Source organism: Periophthalmus magnuspinnatus, chromosome 20 (assembly GCF_009829125.3).
Source record: "Periophthalmus magnuspinnatus isolate fPerMag1 chromosome 20, fPerMag1.2.pri, whole genome shotgun sequence".
NCBI classification, from domain to species: domain Eukaryota; kingdom Metazoa; phylum Chordata; class Actinopteri; order Gobiiformes; family Gobiidae; genus Periophthalmus; species Periophthalmus magnuspinnatus.
Genome location: NC_047145.1, coordinates 25,303,428 through 25,323,174, shown reverse-complemented (window position 1 = coordinate 25,323,174; position 19,747 = coordinate 25,303,428). Strand labels below are relative to the sequence as shown.

Genomic DNA, 19,747 nt, shown 5'->3' with positions numbered 1-19,747 from the left:
CACAATAAGTATGTGAACATTATAAACACAATATTTGACAAACGATACATCACAATCCTACTTTCTGAATGAAAAAGCAATGGTATATATGTAGTAGAATAAACCCTTATATTCTTTTGGGGTTCACTTTAGTCCTACGTAAAAAAAATAAAAATTAAAAAAAAATACATATTGTTGCTTTATCCGTTAAGACTCTTATTGAAATGTTTAAAAGGCAATTATAACAACAAAGATAGACAAATGATCGCCTACATCTTTATATTCCGTCTATGGTTCCTGACATTTGCCAGGAGAGGGCGACAAATGCCGTCATTCACTTGGGGGACTGGACACTGTTGGTGGTGAAGAGAAGATAGAGAAGTTGCAAAGGCTGATGGTTCTGCTGCTGACAAGAGATGGGACAGAGAAGGGTTGTATCTGAAAGGAGGAAAGAGAGTGTATTTACAGGCATATGTCAAGAGCTGATTTGTTGAGAGGCAAAGCATAAGGTTTTGTTTTTGTTTTTTTTCAATGACAAAGCAACCTTATTAAAGAGGGTGTATTATGCAAAACCATGATTTTATTTACATAACATTGTTCTCTCATCAAAAAACGTTTTAGATGTCATCCATGCATGTTTGAATAATTTAGCAATCTCTCCCGGGCCCTAGTCAAACTCTACTTACGGTTAGCTGTAAGATTCTGTACAAGGCTCCACCCGGTAGTCTACATCACCCATGCTCCCACAGGACAATTCTCCATAAATATACACAAATATAATACAAAACTGTACTCAGCAACTTGACAAACGTGATGTGATGTGCAGTAGTTTCATTATCAGGATGCAGCTGATTGTAATGCAATAGTGCTCTGAAGGGGGAGAGACTTAGCACAGAGAGCAAGGGGAGGGGAGACATGTTAATACGTTGTTTTGGGCGAATATGGCATTATCAAAACAATAAAAGGAAACATGGTGATGTAAATATGTTATTTGTTACAGTTAATACTGCATAGAAGTGTTATACCCACTCTTTAATGTTCCACTTTACTTGTATTGTTGTTGTTGTTGTTGCTGTTGTGAAATAGTTAATAGTAAACAACTGACAACAGATGACGTAGGATATTGTACCTGCCCATCTTTACAAATGCAGCTTAAACCAGTCCTGGCGACACCTTCCAAACATCATAAGTGAATTCTGCAATCATGGAATCAAAGAAATCTCTCATCTTTTTTCTCTTCAGTCCTGATTGTGTCTGCTCTCTGTATTGGCACCAGTGAATGTAAGTCTTTTCAGAGTATTTTTTGTATCATAGCTCCTAAACGTGACACTACATAATTTCACTTGACTATACTGCAGCATTTTATAAATCAAATATTAAACACATATTTTTAGAGAAAACATTAAACATATTCAAAAGATTGTTCCTGATTTTTGTTAGATAGTATTAGATTAGAAATAGTATTAGATAAGGAAAAAAAAAAAACTATTTAAAGTACAATCCAAATTAAAACACAGATTAATAGATTTTTCTATATCTGCTGACTTTGTCCAACCAGGATATCAAATGATAAACTTCACCAAATTACAAAACTAGGCAAGATTGTTAGTAAATTTTAAATATAATAATGTTAACTATGTTTTAGAGAGTTGAGTAGCCTAATCTGTCATATGTACTTTAAGTGTGAACAACTGTTGTATGTATGTCTATGGCGGACTGTTCAGCAGTTACCATGGTGACGTAATATATACATTAACAAACACAACCGGATAAGTTTTACGATTGTCTCAAAACTCAAGAAAAAACAATACTAAATTGATTTAAACAGCACATGTTCAGGAGCCTGTGATGCAGCCGGCCAACTGGTCTAGCAGCATAAGTGAGCACACTTTATACATACTTTATACAGGTGTGCACTTAGCAGCCACATCGAGTTAATGCCATTTTGAGGATTTTTAATCATTTGATAGACAATGTTTTAAATTTGAGTTGTTGTTTTTTTTCCTTTTGTATCACCAGTTGATAATATGAAGGTGCATAAAGTTCACCTCTTTGTCTCATTTGACCAAACCTCTTTGTCAAAACCTGATCTCGTCAGAGCTCAACAGGATGGGAGACCCCTGGGAATACCAGGTACCTCAGTGGGGCGCTAGTGGCAAAAACACTGTTGTATCCTTAGGCAAGACACTTCACCCACATTGCCTACTATGAATGTGGTCTGTGTGCTGTGGTGGTCAAAGGGGCCGATGGTGCAGATTGGCAGCCTCGCTCCTGTCAGTCTGCCCCACGACAGCTGTGGCTATCTTACCTCCACCGAGTGTGCAGTGAATGCATAATGCACCGTAAAACATCTTTATTTGTTGAAAAAAGCACTATATAAATCAAATGTGTCATTATTATTATTGTGTCAGAGGTCAGAGAAGTGTCCTGCTCCCTGGGGACAAACTGTGTCCTGCCCTGCGTCTTTGAGGCCGGCACTCTCACTTCCATCCTCTGGTGGAAGAGTCCTGGAGAAAACTGACTCCACAGCTACTTCTACAATCAGAAACAGAACCCAGACCAGAGCCAGGACTACAGAGAGCACACCGCTCTGTCTGAGGAGAAGTTCCACAGAGGAGATGTATCACTGTTGCTCTCAGAGGTCAGAGTTCAAGATGAAGGACAATACATCTGCTTCACCAGTACCATGAGTGACAGCCGCGTGTCCGATATCAACTTAAAAGTCATTGGTGAGAATGATTCCTGTTATATTAGACAGGATCTGACTCATGCACTCACTGGCACATTTGAAAGACCACAGGTAAAGGTCCAGAGGACAGACAGCAGTTTCATTTGCTTGTTCTCACCCAGCAACTTCTTACTGAAGACATTTTTTTCTCTCCCTCAGGTATTTAGTATTCAACCCCACCTCTTCATCCGGTCATTTCATACTGGCAGCAAATTCTGACATTTTTAACTGTGCAGGTTTGACCTATTTTTTTTTAATAATCAATAACAGAGCAGTGGGTGGGGATATGGGATGGTAGGTGAAAACTGAATTTCTGTGAGCACTTAAGCCTCAAATGCAGGAAATACAGGATTAATAAAAAAATGCACGTATCACTCAAAATACTATGTATAATCTCACAGTGAGAGAGCGTAATAAAAGTACATTTTACATATGTCTTTCTTTGTCTGTCTGGACTACTTCATACAAATCCAAATTCACAATAATAATGTTTATTAATAATAATTGTTTTGTAGAGGAAGTTTCACCCGTATGAGTCATTGTGTCCCTATTGTGCATTGTCTGTGTGTTAGTCGTCCAGACAAGAGCCACAGCAATAGAAAAAATCAGCAAAAACCAGTAACCTGACCAGAGCTGAAGCAGCAGCTTGGATGAGCAGCCAAACATCTTCACTCTAAAACTTTTGTCCATTTGGTAGATTTGGATTTTTCTTTCACTATCTATTATGTATTGGCATAATGACCCATATTTATGTTAGCATAATTTATGGCAGGGCAGTTTCACAGTCCCTTTGGGGCTGGACTTCATTAACTCAAGGGATAAATTCCCAGTGTTTCAGAGCAGTTTTATTAATTTAAAGTGACCACTGGATGGAGCAGAAACATCCTGTGTCTACATTGAACCTCTCCTGGATGAATGAGGGATTACACCACCTCAATGACCTGTTGTTTTCCAGTGAACATCGATGAGGTTTCTCTGATGAGGCAGGGCTCTGACCTGGTGTGCCGCTCAGAAGGGCTCTACCCTAAACCTAGAGTGGACTGGGCGTCAAGGTTTTGGTTCTTTGGGGTCACAACCAATGTTCCCTCTAATTTTTCACGAGTCTGAGCAAACACACAAACTCCCTGAGCGTCCCATGGACGACTGTGAGCAACATCAGACATGTGCACTGTGGTCATGCTGCATCGCATCCATTCAAGTTAAATGTTTAAAAAAAAAAAAATCAAATTACCACATTTACATTTCTGTTATAAGACTTTTAATTAAGTGCTTTAGCCACTTATACAATGAAAATGACAAAAATCTTGCTCATGACCTGTGTAGTATGTTAATGCTATTAGAAGTATAAATATTTAATTTTAACTATGGAAAAACATGAGCTTCCAACCAAACCAAGACAACTGTAAACTCTAATGTTGAAAACACACTTAACATTTTTATGATAAAGCTCTGACTTGTATTATGAGTATAAGCCATTGTGTGAAGCTTTTGCTGTGACTGAGTGAGATTGTCCTACTGTGTCTGGGAGACAGTCCGTTAACTCTTGTTCAGTATATGACATGATCATTTGATTTTTACAACTCATAAACTAGTGACAGTATCAATGACCAATACACACTGAGAGGAATCTGTATCTGCACACCCAGCTGCTCTATTACTGTACATTTACATACCATATCAAAACACAATATATAATGTGTATTTGTATATAAAATATATTCAAAACAAGTGGTATGGGTCAAAATAAATATATATTCACAAACCACACACTGCAAACAGTGAACAAACACACACTGCAAACTAAAAATACACTGTACATGTGACAGTGTGACAGTCATTCTGTGACAGTGGCTCAGTGGTTAGAGGTTGGAGGATCGAGTCCCGCTCGGACCAACTTCTGTCATTGTGTCCTTAGTTTAACTTGTACAAACATCCACAGTGTCGCGTACTTCCTTTGTTTTGTCCGTTTCGTCATGTTTAAAACGCAAAACCGCTGCAAAACAGTGAGTGAAATTAAGCAATTACGCGCGCGTAATTTTACGCGCGGATCTTTGCTCGAGGGCGGGCCGTCGGAACGTTAAGGGGTTAAACACTTAGAATCATTAGCGAGTTTTCACTCCATGTCGGCCACATCGGCTAAAACACTGATAGTGGCACATGAGGACGCCTGTCAATGACGTTGATAAGCTGCTCAAAAATGTATGTGAATCACATAATTGTCTGGAGCAGCTCGTCCCCGGTCATACTCACTGACTCACATTGAAAAATAGCGCAGAATGAATTGTTGGATGTTTATTTTATTTTCAACTCCGGTTCGATTTTTTTGTGTGCAGCACAGATTTTCTGTGCGCGGAGACAGTGGTCACAACCACAGTCCATCAGAGGGAAGACCAGCTCTATGACATCACCAGCACCATCACGCCATGGCCTATTTCAGGTAGGTGTGAGTTAAAATGAACATCTAAATAATTCTTTGGGATTATTCCAATGGCAATATTAAAATTAAATTATAAGAATCTGTCAGATGTGTGCTAAAAGTAAATGTTGTACTTGAGATTCAATTATTGCACAAAATGTGAATGGAGTAAAAATGTAGGTCATTAACTCAATATTGCAGAAATATCTCAACTTTAAACCTTTATTTGAAAGACTACTCTTCAAGTTTGGTGTTTTGTTTTCAGCTTTCTGGCAGCTCTTTATTAGTTTTGGCAAGATTTAGCACAGTTGGTACAAAGAGTAATTCAAAGTGCTTTACAGAATAAGAGAGACATTAAAATCACAATACAACAAATCAAAACATATATAATCATCATACAATGAACATTAAAAGAGAAAAATAAAACCCTTTCAGTCATATTCACAGCTAAACAGAACTGTTTTGAGCCTTGATTTAAACATTGTCAAAGTAGAGGCCTGTCTCACATCTTCAGGAAGATTGTTCCAGGTTTTAGCTGCATGAATCTGAACCACTGATTCTCCATGTTTAGTCCTGACTCTGGGACCAGCAGGAAGCCGGGACTAAACCACAACTTAACAAGAACTGAACCAGGTCTAAAGCAGGAGGCCGGTCTCTGAACTCCTCAGAGTGTCAGATGGTTCGTGTGGCTCTAACATGTGGGAGATGTTCTTTGGTGCTGGTCCATGGAGAGACTTCACAAGTAGAGCTGCTTTTTAAAGTCTATTCTCTGAGCCACAGGTGCCAGAGACCTGAGCACAGGACACATGTGTGAAGTTGTGAAGCACTTCCTAGTTCTACTCAGTTTAACTTATTTTCCAGAATTTAAATAAGACAGAAAAAATCATTGAAAGGTGAAATAGGCAGGTCACATGGTGACCGGCCCTGTCCAACATTTTCCTCCATGTTGGAAAATGAAAGGACAGTCCCAGAGGATGCATCAGGCCCTGCTGTGGCAGTGTGCATCATTTCTACCTGTTTTATTGAGCCCTGATGGATGTAATAAGATTTTGTATTGAATACATTTAGCACAGGCTTCTCTCACATACCCCCCATGTGTCATTAGCAAATAAAGTATTAAAATCTCTCTCCCATAACGTTTTATGACTTTTTTGTGTTTAAACCATGGCAGATGTTGGACCAATTGGAGGCTTTGTTAAGTATTAGTTTAACATTGTAATATTATTATTATATAATGTATTTTCAATATATGTTCCACATATAGGTCTACATCCAGGGACTGTGTGCACTGGCAGCAGAGGCCGCAGCTCAAGGACTATTGTACTTACAAAGGATGGTGAGTATTCTGTACACTGTCTTCAGGCTTGTGTGCACTTTGTTATAATGATTGTGTATTTTATCAGTTCACCTTGGAGTTTTCTTCAATGATGCAGTCCTCCACTGCTCTGACTTCAAAGCTCAGAATCTTGTCTGGAAATTCAACCAAACCCAGACCATTGTGACCTGGTCTGGATCAGACCTGGTCTATAATGAGTCCTGGAGTCAGTTTGTGGATGGACTGACACAGTCTAATCGTCTGGTCCTAAAGGATCTGACCAAAGACCAGGAGGGACTTTACTCCTCTTACATCCAGAGCACAGATAGACAGAAACTTTTAACTACCATACAGCTGGAGATAGACGTGGAGAAAAAAAAAATATGGAAAAGATGGGTAAATATGAATCTGAACCATTCCTAAACAAAGCTGTGTTACTAAACAAAGTTGTCTTACTAAACCTTGTCTTTTATTTGTCCTGTTTCAGGATTCGCAGCTTGTTGGATTTTAATACTGATGCGGCTTTTTGCTGTGGATACTTAGTAAGAAAATACAACTTGGTAACATTACTTTTGTGAATATATATTTTTTTAAATTCTGCACATTTTAATTTAAACAATCTATAAATTACTTATAATTCTTTAGGATTTAAAACTATTGTACAGAGTGTCAGAAGTTTCTTTTAATAATCATTGCCCATGGAGAGACTCATGAACATTTTTTAATGTTTGCAAATGTAAATTGTAATGTCTTTTTATATGCTTATTACTTATTCTGATTTATAATGTTTTTATATGTTTCTTCTGTGTCTGTAACACTCTGAGATTTCTTTGAAATGTAAAGTGCAATACAAATAAAATTTCTTCTTCTTCTTCTTCTTCTTCTTCTTATTATTATTATTATTATTATTATTATTATTATTATTATTAGTAGTAGTAGTAGTAGTAGTAGTAGTAGTAGTAGTAGTAGAAGTAGTAGTAGTAATAGTAGTAGTAGTAGTATTAGTAGTATTATTAGTATTATTATTATTAGGCAAGGCAAGGCAAGTTTATTTGTATAGCACAATTCGTACACAAGGTAATTCAAAGTGCTTTACAGAATAAGAAAGACATTAAAATCACACAAATCAAACATAAATAATCACAAATAATCATCATAAAATCAATATTAAAAGAGAAGAGTGCAGAATAAAAACCTGTCAGTCATATGCACAGCTAAACAGAACTGTTTTGAGTCTGGATTTAAACATTGTCAAAGTAGAGGCCTGTCTCACATCTTCAGGAAGACTGTTCCAAGTTTTAGCTGCATAAAATTTAAACGCTGATTCCCCATGTTTAGTCCTGACTCTGGGCACCAGCAGGAGGCCGATCCCTGAAGTCCTTATTATTTCCATGACCCAGCAGAACACTTGGGGTAAGTACTTACCCAAGCTGAATATTGCATTTGGACAGTCTTCAGCCTTTTTTTTTTTATTGAAGTTGTCTCTTTGACCTTTGGGACCAATGACAATGACCTCTGTTTTTTCAGGATTTAAGAGCAGGTAATTCAAGGTCATCCCGGTTTTGATGTCCTTCACACAGGCACTGAGTTTATCTATTTGGACAGTCTGATTTGGTTTCATTGATAAGTACAGCTGAGTGTCATCAGCATAGCAGTGAAAATTAATGCCATGTTTTCTGATAATGTTACCCAATGGCAACATATACAGAGTAAATAGGATTGGACCAAGCACAGATCCTTGTGGACCACCACAGGCTACTTTAGAACAGGAAGAGGTGCTCTGGTTTATACTAACAAACTGGTACCTATCTGATAGATAGGATTTAAACCATTTGAGGGCGGTCCCTCTGATTCCAATGTCACATTCTAACCTCTGCAGTAGAATGTTGTGATCAATGGTGTCAAACGCTGCACTGAGGTCCAGTAGGACCAGGACTGAAGCCAGCCCGTTATCAGCAGCTAGTAGTAAATCATTTGTTACTTTAAGCAGTGCAGTCTCTGTGCTGTGGTGAGCTCTGAATCCAGATTGAAATTTTTCAAATATATTATTGTCCTGCAGGTGGCGGCAGAGCTGATTCACCACCACTCGTTCTAGAATTTTTGAGAGGAAGGGAAGATTAGAGATAGGTCTATAGTTGGCTAGTTCATCAGGATTTAGGTTAGGTTTTTTCAAAAGGAGTTTAATCACAGCATACTTAAAGGACCGAGGAACGTAGCCATTTTCTAATGACATATTTATTATGTTATGGATGGAATCTATTATTAGGGGGAGGGCTTCTTTGAGGAGTCTGAGTGGAATAGGGTCGAGCATACAGGTGGATGGTTTGGACGACATGATGGCTGAGGTAATCTCCACCTCATCAACAGGAGTAAATTTATCTAATATTATTAGAGGATCTATGTGGGATATTGGTATTACAGACTGGATTTGCTCAGAGCTGATTTTAGGAGTAGCTTTGTTGATTTAGTCTCTAATGGTTGTAATTTTGTAATCGAAGAAGTGAAGAAAGTCATCACAACTAATGTTCGAGGGGATAAGAGACTCATTAGCAGTGTGGGAGTTTGTCAGCCTGGCTACAGTGCTGAACAGAAATCTGGGGTTATTTTTGTTTACTTCTATTAGATTTGTTCGGGCTTTCCACAGAGCGGCCTTATAAGTGAGCAGGCAGAGCTTCCATGCCTTCAGAGACTGCTCAGAGCGCGAGCGGCGCCAAAGCTTCTTTGTGCGTCTTACATGTTGTTTGAGTGTCCTGAGCTGTAACGTGTACCATGGAGCCGGAGGTCTTGGTTTAATGCTTTTCTGTTTTAGCGGAGCGACAACATCGAGAGCAGATTTTAAGGTGAGCATTGTTCTGTCAACCAACTGATCAGTGACAATTGGATTAAAATTATTCTCATTGTCACATGACATATCTTTTAGTAATGGCTCAATAATTTCTTTAAACTCTGTAACCGATTTATCTGATAATGTTCTTTTCATTATAGTTTTTTTTTCTGCGGGGCTGGATAGTCTTTTAGTATAAATTGAAAGGTAATTAAGAAATGGTCAGAGAGTATAGGGTTTTGAGGAAGGACAACTAGATCATTAATCTCAATACCGTAGGTTAGAACGAGATCTAGAGTGTGATTGTGACAGTGAGTCGGCTTATTCACACTCTGGGTGAAACCGATCCCATCCAGGAGCGCGCCAAAAGCATTACTGAGGCAATCACTGCCGTTATCTACATGTATGTTGAAATCTCCAACTATAACAATCCTTTCCCAATTCAAAACTAAACTTGAAATGAAATCAGAAAACTCTGTCAGGAAGTCGGCATATGGACCAGGAGGTCGATAAATTATTATAAATATAACAGCTTTTTGGTTTTTCCAATTGGGGCACGTAATGGAGAGTGCGAGGCTTTCAAAGGAGAGGTATGTATAGGTGGGTTTGGGGCTGAGAATCATATATATATATATATATATATATATATATATATATATATATATATATATATATATATATATATATATATATATATATATATATATATATATATATATATATATATATATATATATATATATATATATAAAACATACATACATATATACTTAAATCATACAAAAATATGATCGATGCTGGAAATATCGGTGGTTGATTACGCTTTCCTCTCTCTTTCTCTCTTTCGCTCTGGGCTCGATTGCTACTGTCTTTGTGCATCGCAATTCAAAAATGGCGACCACGAACCCCTCACAGCTGCTCCCGCTCGGTTTGTGCAAGAAATTCAATCATTTATTCATAGTAACCCATTGATATATTTCCAGTATTTTGTTACATAAACTAGACAGATCTAATATCCTCACATAAATATTGTAGCTATTATTTTTAAAGACATATTAGTGGTGTTTGCTCTCAGAGTTAGCTTCATGTTTGCTATGTAACTTCATTCATGATTTCTGCAGTTGGCTGTGAGTTGTACAGAAAATGCGGTGAGCTAAAGCCTTTTAAAAGAGCGTAAATGCATCTCATTGTAGTTAAATGTATGTAGTATTTTTATTAATAGCAGGAGAAAATAATCACGTTTTATATTGTATTTTCAGAGCTGGTGGACAAGTGCATCGGCTCCAGGATTCACATCGTCATGAAAACGGACAAAGAGATAGTCGGGACTCTGCTGGGCTTTGATGATTTTGTCAGTATCCTTAGAGCATGATCAGACCGAGGTGGAAAGAGTACTGCGAATTTGTACTCCAAGTAAAAGTACAGTTATATGGCTACAAATGTAGTTAAGTACAAGTACTTAAGTAAAAGGTACACATGAAAAAGACTGTTCAGAGTACCAGTTACTAGTTACTTTTAATTTGAGCAGATTTTAGAAAGGAGAAGTGAATGAGTGAGGAAGCTGAGGATTTGTTATTTTCTGTTTTTTATATTTCAAAAAGTCAGATTGAACTCATGATTCACTTTAATCTGTCTTAATCTGTCTTCATATAAATACACTGCCTGACCAAAAAAAAGATCACACACTCAGGTATTTTGTTGCCTTTAACTTTGATTATGGCACACATTTGCTGTGGCATTGTTTCGATAAGCTTCTGCAATGTCACAAGATTTATTTCCATCCAGTGATGTATTCATTTTTCACCTTCTCCATCACATCCCAAAGATTCTCAATGGGGTTAAGGTCTGGACTCTGTGGTGGACAATCCATGTTTGAAAATGATGTCTCATGCTCCTGAACCACTCTTTCACAATTTGAGCCTGATGAATCCTGGCATTGTCATCTTGGAATATGCCGGTGCCATCAGGGAAGAAAAAATCCATTGATGGAATAACCTGGTCATTCAGTATATTCAGGTGTCAGCTGACCTCATTCTTTGAGCACAGACTGTTGCTGAACCTAGACCTGACCAACTGCAGGAGGCTCGTACCTATTTGCTCAGTTAAATCCAGGTGGTGACTTTTTTTGGTCAGGCAGTGTACATTGTTTCCAAGTACTTTTTTCTGCATAAATAGCTATTTTGGCCTGAATTCCCCCTGCAAGTGTAGACTTGTGAGTGCAGTTTGGGTCAGATACAAAGAGATACGCAGTAGTTTTGAGAGCTTTTGCTCACATCCCCTTTTTAGTCGACTAATCAATCAACAGGGTATGTGTTTAGCCAACCAAACATTTGTTTAGCTTACTGCATCACTACACGCATCTAACCCAAACTGCAACTCATAAGATGTAGAGATAAGTAAACTAGTATATATAAATAGGTACTAGTCTTCATATGGAAAAAGTAGATTTAGCTCAAACTTTTTTCATCAAGGTTCAGATAGAAGTATCCATCTTTTGTATTTGTGGTACAGTTTGTAGATTTGGCTCCTTTCTGTTTTAATTATGTTGGCATTAGTCCTTCACTCTTATCTCAGACATGGTCCTGGAGGATGTGACAGAATTGTAAGTATTTAATCAAATCTTTATAAAACATAACTCCGCAAATAACCTTCTAATAAGTGAACTCCAATATATTTTCAAATATAACTATTTAAAGGTCCCATATTACTCAAATTGACTCTTGAGTGGATTGTTACAGTCAAGGTAAAGCTAACAATGAAATGCTTTATAATTAGATGCATACAGTACACACCAGACTTTTTTTTGCCTTCAAGAGCTGTGTATAAAATACATATGTACAGGGGCAAGACACATTTGCTTTAAACACATGGGAAAAAGCTGACACAGAGCTTTAAAGAAGACATTTGTTGTCATTTCTACTTTTGTTTCAGTGAAATCACACCAGAGGGACGAAGGATTACCAAACTAGACCAGATTCTACTCAATGGAAACAACATCACAATGGTAAATTAGTGTGTCAGATTCCCTCTCATGATTCTCCCATATCCCTTTGTGTCAGATGCCCTCCCATTGACCCTGTAACCCTGTGTGTCAGATGCCCTTCCATCCTCATACATCCCTGTAGTGTTAGAGGGAGATGGGAGCAGATTGTGGTGCGGTTGGATAAATACAGCGGGAGAATGGACCTTGTCACAAATAGAAATGATCAGGGAAACATTTTTAGGTGCTGTAATATGTTGATAAATATTTGAAGTCTAATTCTTACGTGTTTCTAAACTTGCAGCTCATTCCTGGAGGTGAAGGGCCTGAAGTTTGACTGCTGCACTCATTATTCACGTGTTTTTTAGTTGTTCATGTGAATCATACTTTTTTGTTTCTTGTTGATGAAAATATTTTTGTAACATGTTTCTGAGTTTAAAATGTTAAGGTGCAAATGAGTGTCACTTTTGGTTTAAAGTAAAGACATTTTTGAACACGTTGTGAGCTTTTTTTATTCAAGTCTTACAACAACAAAAAAGGATGCGTTATCTATTTAGTGCAAGTATTGAAGAGTCAAAAGCTGGCAATCCACAGTAGAGTTTTTAAAATTTGAATCGATATTTGCTGCGACTAGAATCTTAACCCTGTCTATGGTCTATGGTACAAAATCAGTAATGAAAACCCACAATTGTATTGATTGTATTTGATGAGGACGCATAAGGCTTAACAGTGTAGCGTAGTACAGTGTCAGTACATGGAGGACTTTTCTTCTCCTTTGGGGTTGGTCACTTTGTCAAGATTCTTGTTGATGACATCATAAAGTTCAGTCTAAAAGAAAAGAAAACATTTGTACTTTTTTCCAATTTAATTTAAACATTTCTAAGGAAGTGCAGTGCAAAAATCACAATCTCCACTACAACTGTATGCCTTCTTACTACTGTTACTAACACTACTGAAATATTACTATCACAACAGCTACTACTACACTGCTACTGCTACTTATACTACCACTACGACCGCTAATTACTTACTAAGGCTGTAGTTGACTAAATAAATTCTTGGAAGACTAAAGACATGTCCTGCTGATCGATTGGTCAACTGAAAAGAGGACATGGCAAATGCTCTAGAAAACATTATATATATATATATATATATATATAATATAATATAATACAGATTAAACTAGTGAATCATGATCATGAGTTTAATCTCTTTTTACACATAAATATGAAAAATATAAAATTTTCAGCTCACTCCCAGTTTTCTCCTTTCTGCTGTTGTCACATATAAATCCACATCTAAATAAAATGACTCGACTAAATGACTAAAAGAGTACAGCCGTACTAATTACTGCCTCTAACATTGAAAATGTTACTACTACTGCTACAACTACTGTAACTATTACTACTACTACTGCTCTTGGTGCTGCTAACAATACTACTACAGGAAAAGTGCATGATAAGTTATTATATATTATGACATACGTAGAGGCTGCGGATATCCAGCAGGATCACTCTGGCCTCTTGGAACATGTCTCTGTCTTTTTCATGGACCAGAGAGCGGTAATTCATCTGAGGAGACAGACGTTAAAGTTGATCAAGTTGATTAAAGCAGCATTTTTATTGGAGGTAAATACAATTTTTAAAGCAATAGTTAATGAGTGCTGCTAAAGACCAACGTTTGGATGAATGCAGGTAAAAATGGCATTTTTAAGATATTCAGTCAATTTGGCGTGAGCAGCTAAATGCAAAACAGTGGAGATATTTTTTTTTTAAGTTTTTGTGTTTCCTTTGCATGATGAAACCTGGCTCTGGTACCCTCAGGTCTCTATAGAAATGATACTGCTTTGCCAAGAATGTTCCATGGTATAAGATAAGATAATGCTTTGTGGACTTCCATGAGAGAAATTTGTCTTGGGACAGAGTCACTGCTTTAACACAGAAAAGACATCACAACAACAAGCCCAAACAATCACCATCCACCGTTGAACATAAATAAGAAGCCCAAGAATAACCACGAGCGATACACCATCAGGGACGTTTAAGTCTCTCAGCTGCACATTCCCTCGGCCTATACGCAGTTTTGATTGCACATTCCCATGGCACATTTACAGAATTACATGTTTTAGTGCTATGCTAAAAACTCACTGAAAAAGTGCTAAAAGCATTCTTACTTTCAATAACTCTGACCTGTTAAAGCGCTTTACATCAAGGAACCACTCACCCATTCACACACACATTCACACACCAGCACACACAGACGCTGGGGGCGAGAGAGGTTAAGTGTCTTGCCCAAGGACACAACAACAGCATTCATCTGTGGGAGCTAGAATCACACCACCAACCTGTAGGTCAGTGGTGATATGAAATGATGAATAAAAAAGAATGAAAAAGTACCACGTGCGTCTCTTTGGAGGCTTTGGCGACCGCGTCTCCCCTCTCAGACAAGTACCTGAAGAAAATATGACATTCAAATTAAAAAAATAAATAACACAGGTAATTAAATTTAAAAAATGGATCTCACTTGTTGATGTTGGGGAGCAGTTCATCCATTTTCTTTTGGACTGCAGCGATTCTTTCCAGAATTTTCTCCTAAAGTAAAGAAAAACTGAAATGCTTGACAGTGCATTTGACAGATTAATGTATTTCTAATTCTGGCTTGGTTTGCTGGGATAGTACCTGCACTTAATATTTATCATAATTTTATATCAGTTAAGTGGCAGTATGTGAAAAGTAGAAAACAAAAAGTTGGAAAATACAGGAAGTAGTAGGAAAAATCCCTTTACCATCAACACTGAAACAGTTTAGTTGGAGGAAAAGCAGAAAAGTCCAAAAAAAAGTATGTGTTTTGCTAATGGTATGACCACAGTGGTATGAATGATAATAACATAAACTTAGAATTGAAGTGTGTTTGATAATACTATAGTACAAGTAACAGCAGTAAAAAATATTAGTCAATAGTAGTTGTAGTACCATTTTTTACACTTAACTAGTTGTAGTACCATTTTTTACACTTAACTAGAACTACCACTAGAAGTAGTAAGAGTAATATAATCATAATAATTATTAATAGTAGTAAGTAACTATAGCAGTAGTAGTAGTAAAAGAAGTAGCAATAGAAGAAGTAGAAGGAGTATTGTTGGTAAGAAGTAATAGCAGTAGTTGTCACAGTAGAAGTAGAAAGAGTAGTAGTGGTAAAAGTGGTAGTAGTAGTAGTAGCAGCAGTAGTTGTAGTTGTCGTGGTAGTAGTAGTAGTTGTCATAGTAGTAGTAGTAGTTGTAGCAGTAGTAGTAGTAGCAGCAGTTATAGCAATTGTAGTTGTAGTACTAGTAGTAGTAGTTGTAGTAGTAGAGGCAGTAGTAGGAGCAGCAGTAGCAACAGTAGTCGTAGTAGTTGTAGTAGTAGTAGCTGTAGCAGTAGTTGTTGTAATTGTAGTAATAGCAGTAGTAGTAGCAGCTGTAGTAGTAGTCGTAGCAGTAGAAGTTGTAGCAATAGTAGTTCTAGTAATAGTAGTAGTAGTGGTTGTAGTAGTAGTTGCTGTAGTTGTAGTAGTAGTAGTGGTAGCAGCAGTAGTAGTGGTAGCAGCAGTAGTAGCAGTAGTAGTAGTAGTTGTTGCAGTTGTGATAATAGCAGTAGTAGTAGTAATAGTAGTAGTAGTTGTAGTAGTAGCAGTAGTAGTAGTTGTAGTACTACTGACAAACTGACAAACTGTTTTTATGTGCAAGACAAATTTCAGATCTCTGATCTGACAATAAAGTATTATCTAATCTAATCTAATCTAGTAGTAGCAGTAGTAGTAGTAGTAGTAGTATTAGGAGGAGTAATAGTAGTAGTAGCAGTAGTAGTAGCAGCAGTAGTAGTAGTAGCAGTAATATCAGTAGTAGTTGTACAGTTTACCTGAATAGCCACTCCAAAGTCATTTCCATCCTCTATTTTTGGGATCAGGTGATGGATCCAACAAGTAACCTACAAATACAGCAACGTTTACTACGGGTCTTTGTGTAAAATGTGGTTTTCAATTGAAAATATATAATGATTTTGCTTGTTTTGAAATAATAAATAAATAAATAAATAAATAACCCTTACATTAACCATGGTCTCTCTGAAAGCAAATATCTCGGGCTTCACCAGTCCCAACAGCTGTGCGATCCTCTCATTCGACACAATGAAGCCGCACTTTGGAGCTGTGGACAACAACATTATTAGTTTACTGGTTTGATTTTAAAGGAGCACTATGTAACTTTTCTGTTTGAGGATCTGTGGAATGATCCACAGTGCGGCATTACATTTATCATCTTTATTGCATTTATTTGTTGTGTTTTTATTGCACAGTAATAGCATGAAAAAATCTCCATCTGCCCCTCTCCTCTGCTCCATCTGCCCCTGTCTGACCAACTGTTACGGGCAACGGCCCTGACATAACCTGCTGCTCTAGCGTTCTCTTTGCCCTTTGTCTCGGTGTATGCAAATATCAGTGATTCCCGGATCTTGCTTCAATTTACTCCTGGCCTCTAGTTGGTTGTAGCTGTCCCTACGCTGGGTTGGACACCTTACCACTCCACCAATCCCAGGAGTTCCACCTGATGAGGCGTGTTCGTTAAAACAGCCTGTCTGCTGCTGGCTCGGGGAGGCTGGATCATTCTGCTGCCAGCTCAACCCTCGTATGACTGTTTCTTGTTACCCTTTAAACTGATAATTGGCTTACTGCTGTGATTTTAATACTATTTTTTGTTGAGACACGTGATTATTATTACAAACTTTGTATAATTTAAAAATTGTTTGCTTTTACAATTTACAATTTTTTAGTTAACCTTAAAATCTGGTTTATTAATAAAAGAAAATGATCAAATCTATCAACTGGACAAAAATTTGTAGGACTGAAGACGTTCAGCTGCTCGTTCTTAAGTTCTGGTCAGATTACTGCTGGACACTACCTTATATCTGTCTGAAGGGAGGAGCTAACTACACTGAAACTCAAACCCCCTCTTGTTTACAGTTTCTGTTTGTAGTCTAGGTCTATTGAGCTACACTAAGTGTGAACTGTGCCTGAGTCATACTTCACATAATCATTCAAGCCCCTAATGGCTGCTTTCACACCTGTTAGCATCCTGGCTAGCTCTATTGTTTGCTTTGGGTCTGAGGATGGAGCTATAGATGGGGAATATTGTAACTCTCCTCTCAAACCACTTCTTTTCTCTGGCTCAGACCTGAACCTCACTCTCTTTAAAGGTTAGTGTCTTTGAGATGCAGATGTACAGCAGACTGAGGAGCTCTTGCGATGCTGTTGGTACATTCTCAGTTGACAGATGTTATATTTCTCTTTTACTATGGATCATACCTGGATGACTGAGGGAATTACACAGACATCTGGTTTATTGTTACTTCCCTCCTCCCTAACTGAGCCGGTTGTAATACCAGCAAGCTTGTCTTCTTTGAGACATTTAATGCAATAATGTGTAGTATTCTAGGACAAACATTAACATCGACAACCACAAAAGTTACGAGTGCACCATTAAGTAAATATTCCGAAAGACTTACGAGTTTTCTTTTTCTTGCCTTCTCCGTCTGGTTTGTCAGTCTCCATTTCCTTCAGCAGAAAAACAGAGTTCATTAAAAGTGCCAAAAGAGTTTTTGCCTGAACGAGAGACATCACAGATTTATAATGTCTAAAGTTCAAATCAAAAGTATAGCGTATGAATCTGGGTTCTGGCAGGGTAAATATTCCGCAGTATGGCATTAAACTTATCCATCTCCATGTGAACAAGTACCGGTAGGTGACACCTCAAGGCAAAAGGCAAATCTGTAAGAATGCATGTTTTTCAAGGTATTTTTGAGCAATAAAAACACCTGCAATTGAATAAATGATAAATCAAATGCTATACTGAGGAACATTCCAGGCAAAGCGCTAACATTTCAATGCAGACAAGTGCATATAAACTTAAAGAGGGGGTATTTTACTTCTATGAGGTATAAGACATAACATATTTAGGTCATCATGTTCGCTTTTATTGTTTTGAAAATGCTCTGCCTATTGGACGTGCAACAGTTAAACGTGCTTGTCTCCTTACCTCTTCCTCGGACGGCGGGTCTGGGATGGGGATGTCCAGAGGAGCTTGGAGTGACGATGTGTCAGTGAATGCACCATCCTACAAAAACAGAAAAGAAATATTTAAAAATAACAAGTGAAATAAAAAGTTAAGATTAAGATATTGCTCCAAACCTTAAGCAGTCCATCCAGGTAGACTATTTTCTGGGGAATGACGTTGCAGAACAAATTTTCAATCTGGAAAACCAAAAACATGTATTGACAGTGAAGCCTTAGTGTATAAAGTAAGTGATCAAACCAGAAATTTTCTGCATCCTCTGCTCCATCTGACCCTCACCTCTGCATCCTCTGCTCCATCTGACCCTCACCTTTGCATTCTCTGCTCCATCTGACCCTCCTCTGCATCCTCTACTCCATCTGACTCTCTCCTCTGCTCCATCTGACCCTCACCTTTGCATCCTCTACTCCATCTGACCCTCTCCTCTACTCCATCTGACCCTCTCCTCCTCTGCATCCTCTGCTCCATCTGACCCTCCTCTGCATCCTCTAGTTCATCTGACCCTCTCCTCTGTATCCTCTGCTCCATCTGACCCTCTCCTTCTCTGCATTCGCTGCTCCATCTGACCCAGGCCTGTACATTTTTTTATAAAGTCATCTTAATGTGTTACCTCATGGTTGAGCTGCTGGCGGAAGTTGTCCACCTGAAACAAACCGGAAACAGATAAACAGACGTTATTTTAGTTGCTGACTCACGTTACATTCTGGCTTTTCATGGATTCACTTTCGCTTTCTTTCAGTTGGACGTTCCGTCGTACAACAGCACCATTTTTAGACTAAACTGATAAAAGCAAATGCTACAATACATTTCAAAAGATTGCAAACATGTTGTAGTTGTTTTAGACTAGATACAAACATATATTCCACCTGTAAATTCACTCACCTTCTTCTGACTGTCGCTGCTGATTTTGAGAGCGTTTGTTTTGGTCATGACTCGGTTAAATGTGCAGCGTGAAGTAAAGACGGTTTCGGAGTTAGTTTTGCAGAAAATGATGTGAAATCTCCGAGTGATCAAACGCGAGACGTATTTTTTAATTTCCTGATTCAGTTTAACTTTCGATAAAGATGATCCCGCCCAGTCTCTGCCCACTGGAGAACAACAACACTGCACGCCCTCTTCAGCCTGTATAATGAGCCTAAATCATATGTTTGTTGTTTAAAATATAAGTAAATCACTTCATCTTTCCCTCTAAAAGTTTTCTTCATTTCAAAGTTAAACTCATAGAAAATTAAAGCGGGAGCACCAAATTATTATTATTTTATTAATAAATTGTATATTTTTAAAAAGCGACTTACAAAAGATCTAAACAATGGTATGTAATCATTTTTAGATAGCTACTTAATTTTCCTGTTTTCTATTAATTAATTCATTTATTTATTTATTTATTCATTCATTCATTCAT

General features: G+C 37.7%; 2 protein-coding genes across 3 annotated transcripts in view; one reads left to right on the top strand and one right to left on the bottom strand.

Annotated features, from left to right (window-relative positions):
- The window catches only part of lsm5 (LSM5 homolog, U6 small nuclear RNA and mRNA degradation associated), a 160,048-nt gene extending 147,392 nt beyond the window's left edge, over positions 1 to 12,656 (top strand). Inside the window, exons 1-5 of one of the 2 annotated variants that reach the window (XM_033985520.2) lie at positions 10,113 to 10,190; positions 10,522 to 10,617; positions 11,837 to 11,864; positions 12,194 to 12,266; positions 12,547 to 12,656. In XM_033985520.2, coding sequence (XP_033841411.1) covers positions 10,154 to 10,190; positions 10,522 to 10,617; positions 11,837 to 11,864; positions 12,194 to 12,266; positions 12,547 to 12,579 — 267 coding nt within the window. In that variant the 5' untranslated portion in view covers positions 10,113 to 10,153 and the 3' untranslated portion in view covers positions 12,580 to 12,656. Of the gene's footprint in view, positions 1 to 10,112; positions 10,191 to 10,520; positions 10,618 to 11,836; positions 11,865 to 12,193; positions 12,267 to 12,546 lie in introns of those variants that run through there. The other variant, XM_055230220.1, reaches the window with a different exon arrangement.
- Positions 12,641 to 19,426, bottom strand: psme2 (proteasome activator subunit 2). The gene is made up of 11 exons (XM_033985519.2): positions 19,228 to 19,426; positions 18,956 to 18,988; positions 18,462 to 18,524; positions 18,310 to 18,387; positions 17,780 to 17,828; positions 16,328 to 16,425; positions 16,139 to 16,207; positions 14,766 to 14,833; positions 14,639 to 14,693; positions 13,727 to 13,813; positions 12,641 to 13,070 (listed from the first exon to the last, which is right to left on the bottom strand). The coding sequence occupies exons 1-11, from the start codon at positions 19,273 to 19,275 to the stop codon at positions 12,990 to 12,992; spliced, it is 729 nt and encodes a 242-aa protein (XP_033841410.1). The 5' UTR covers positions 19,276 to 19,426; the 3' UTR covers positions 12,641 to 12,989.
- Between the last annotated feature and the right edge of the window lie 321 nt (positions 19,427 to 19,747).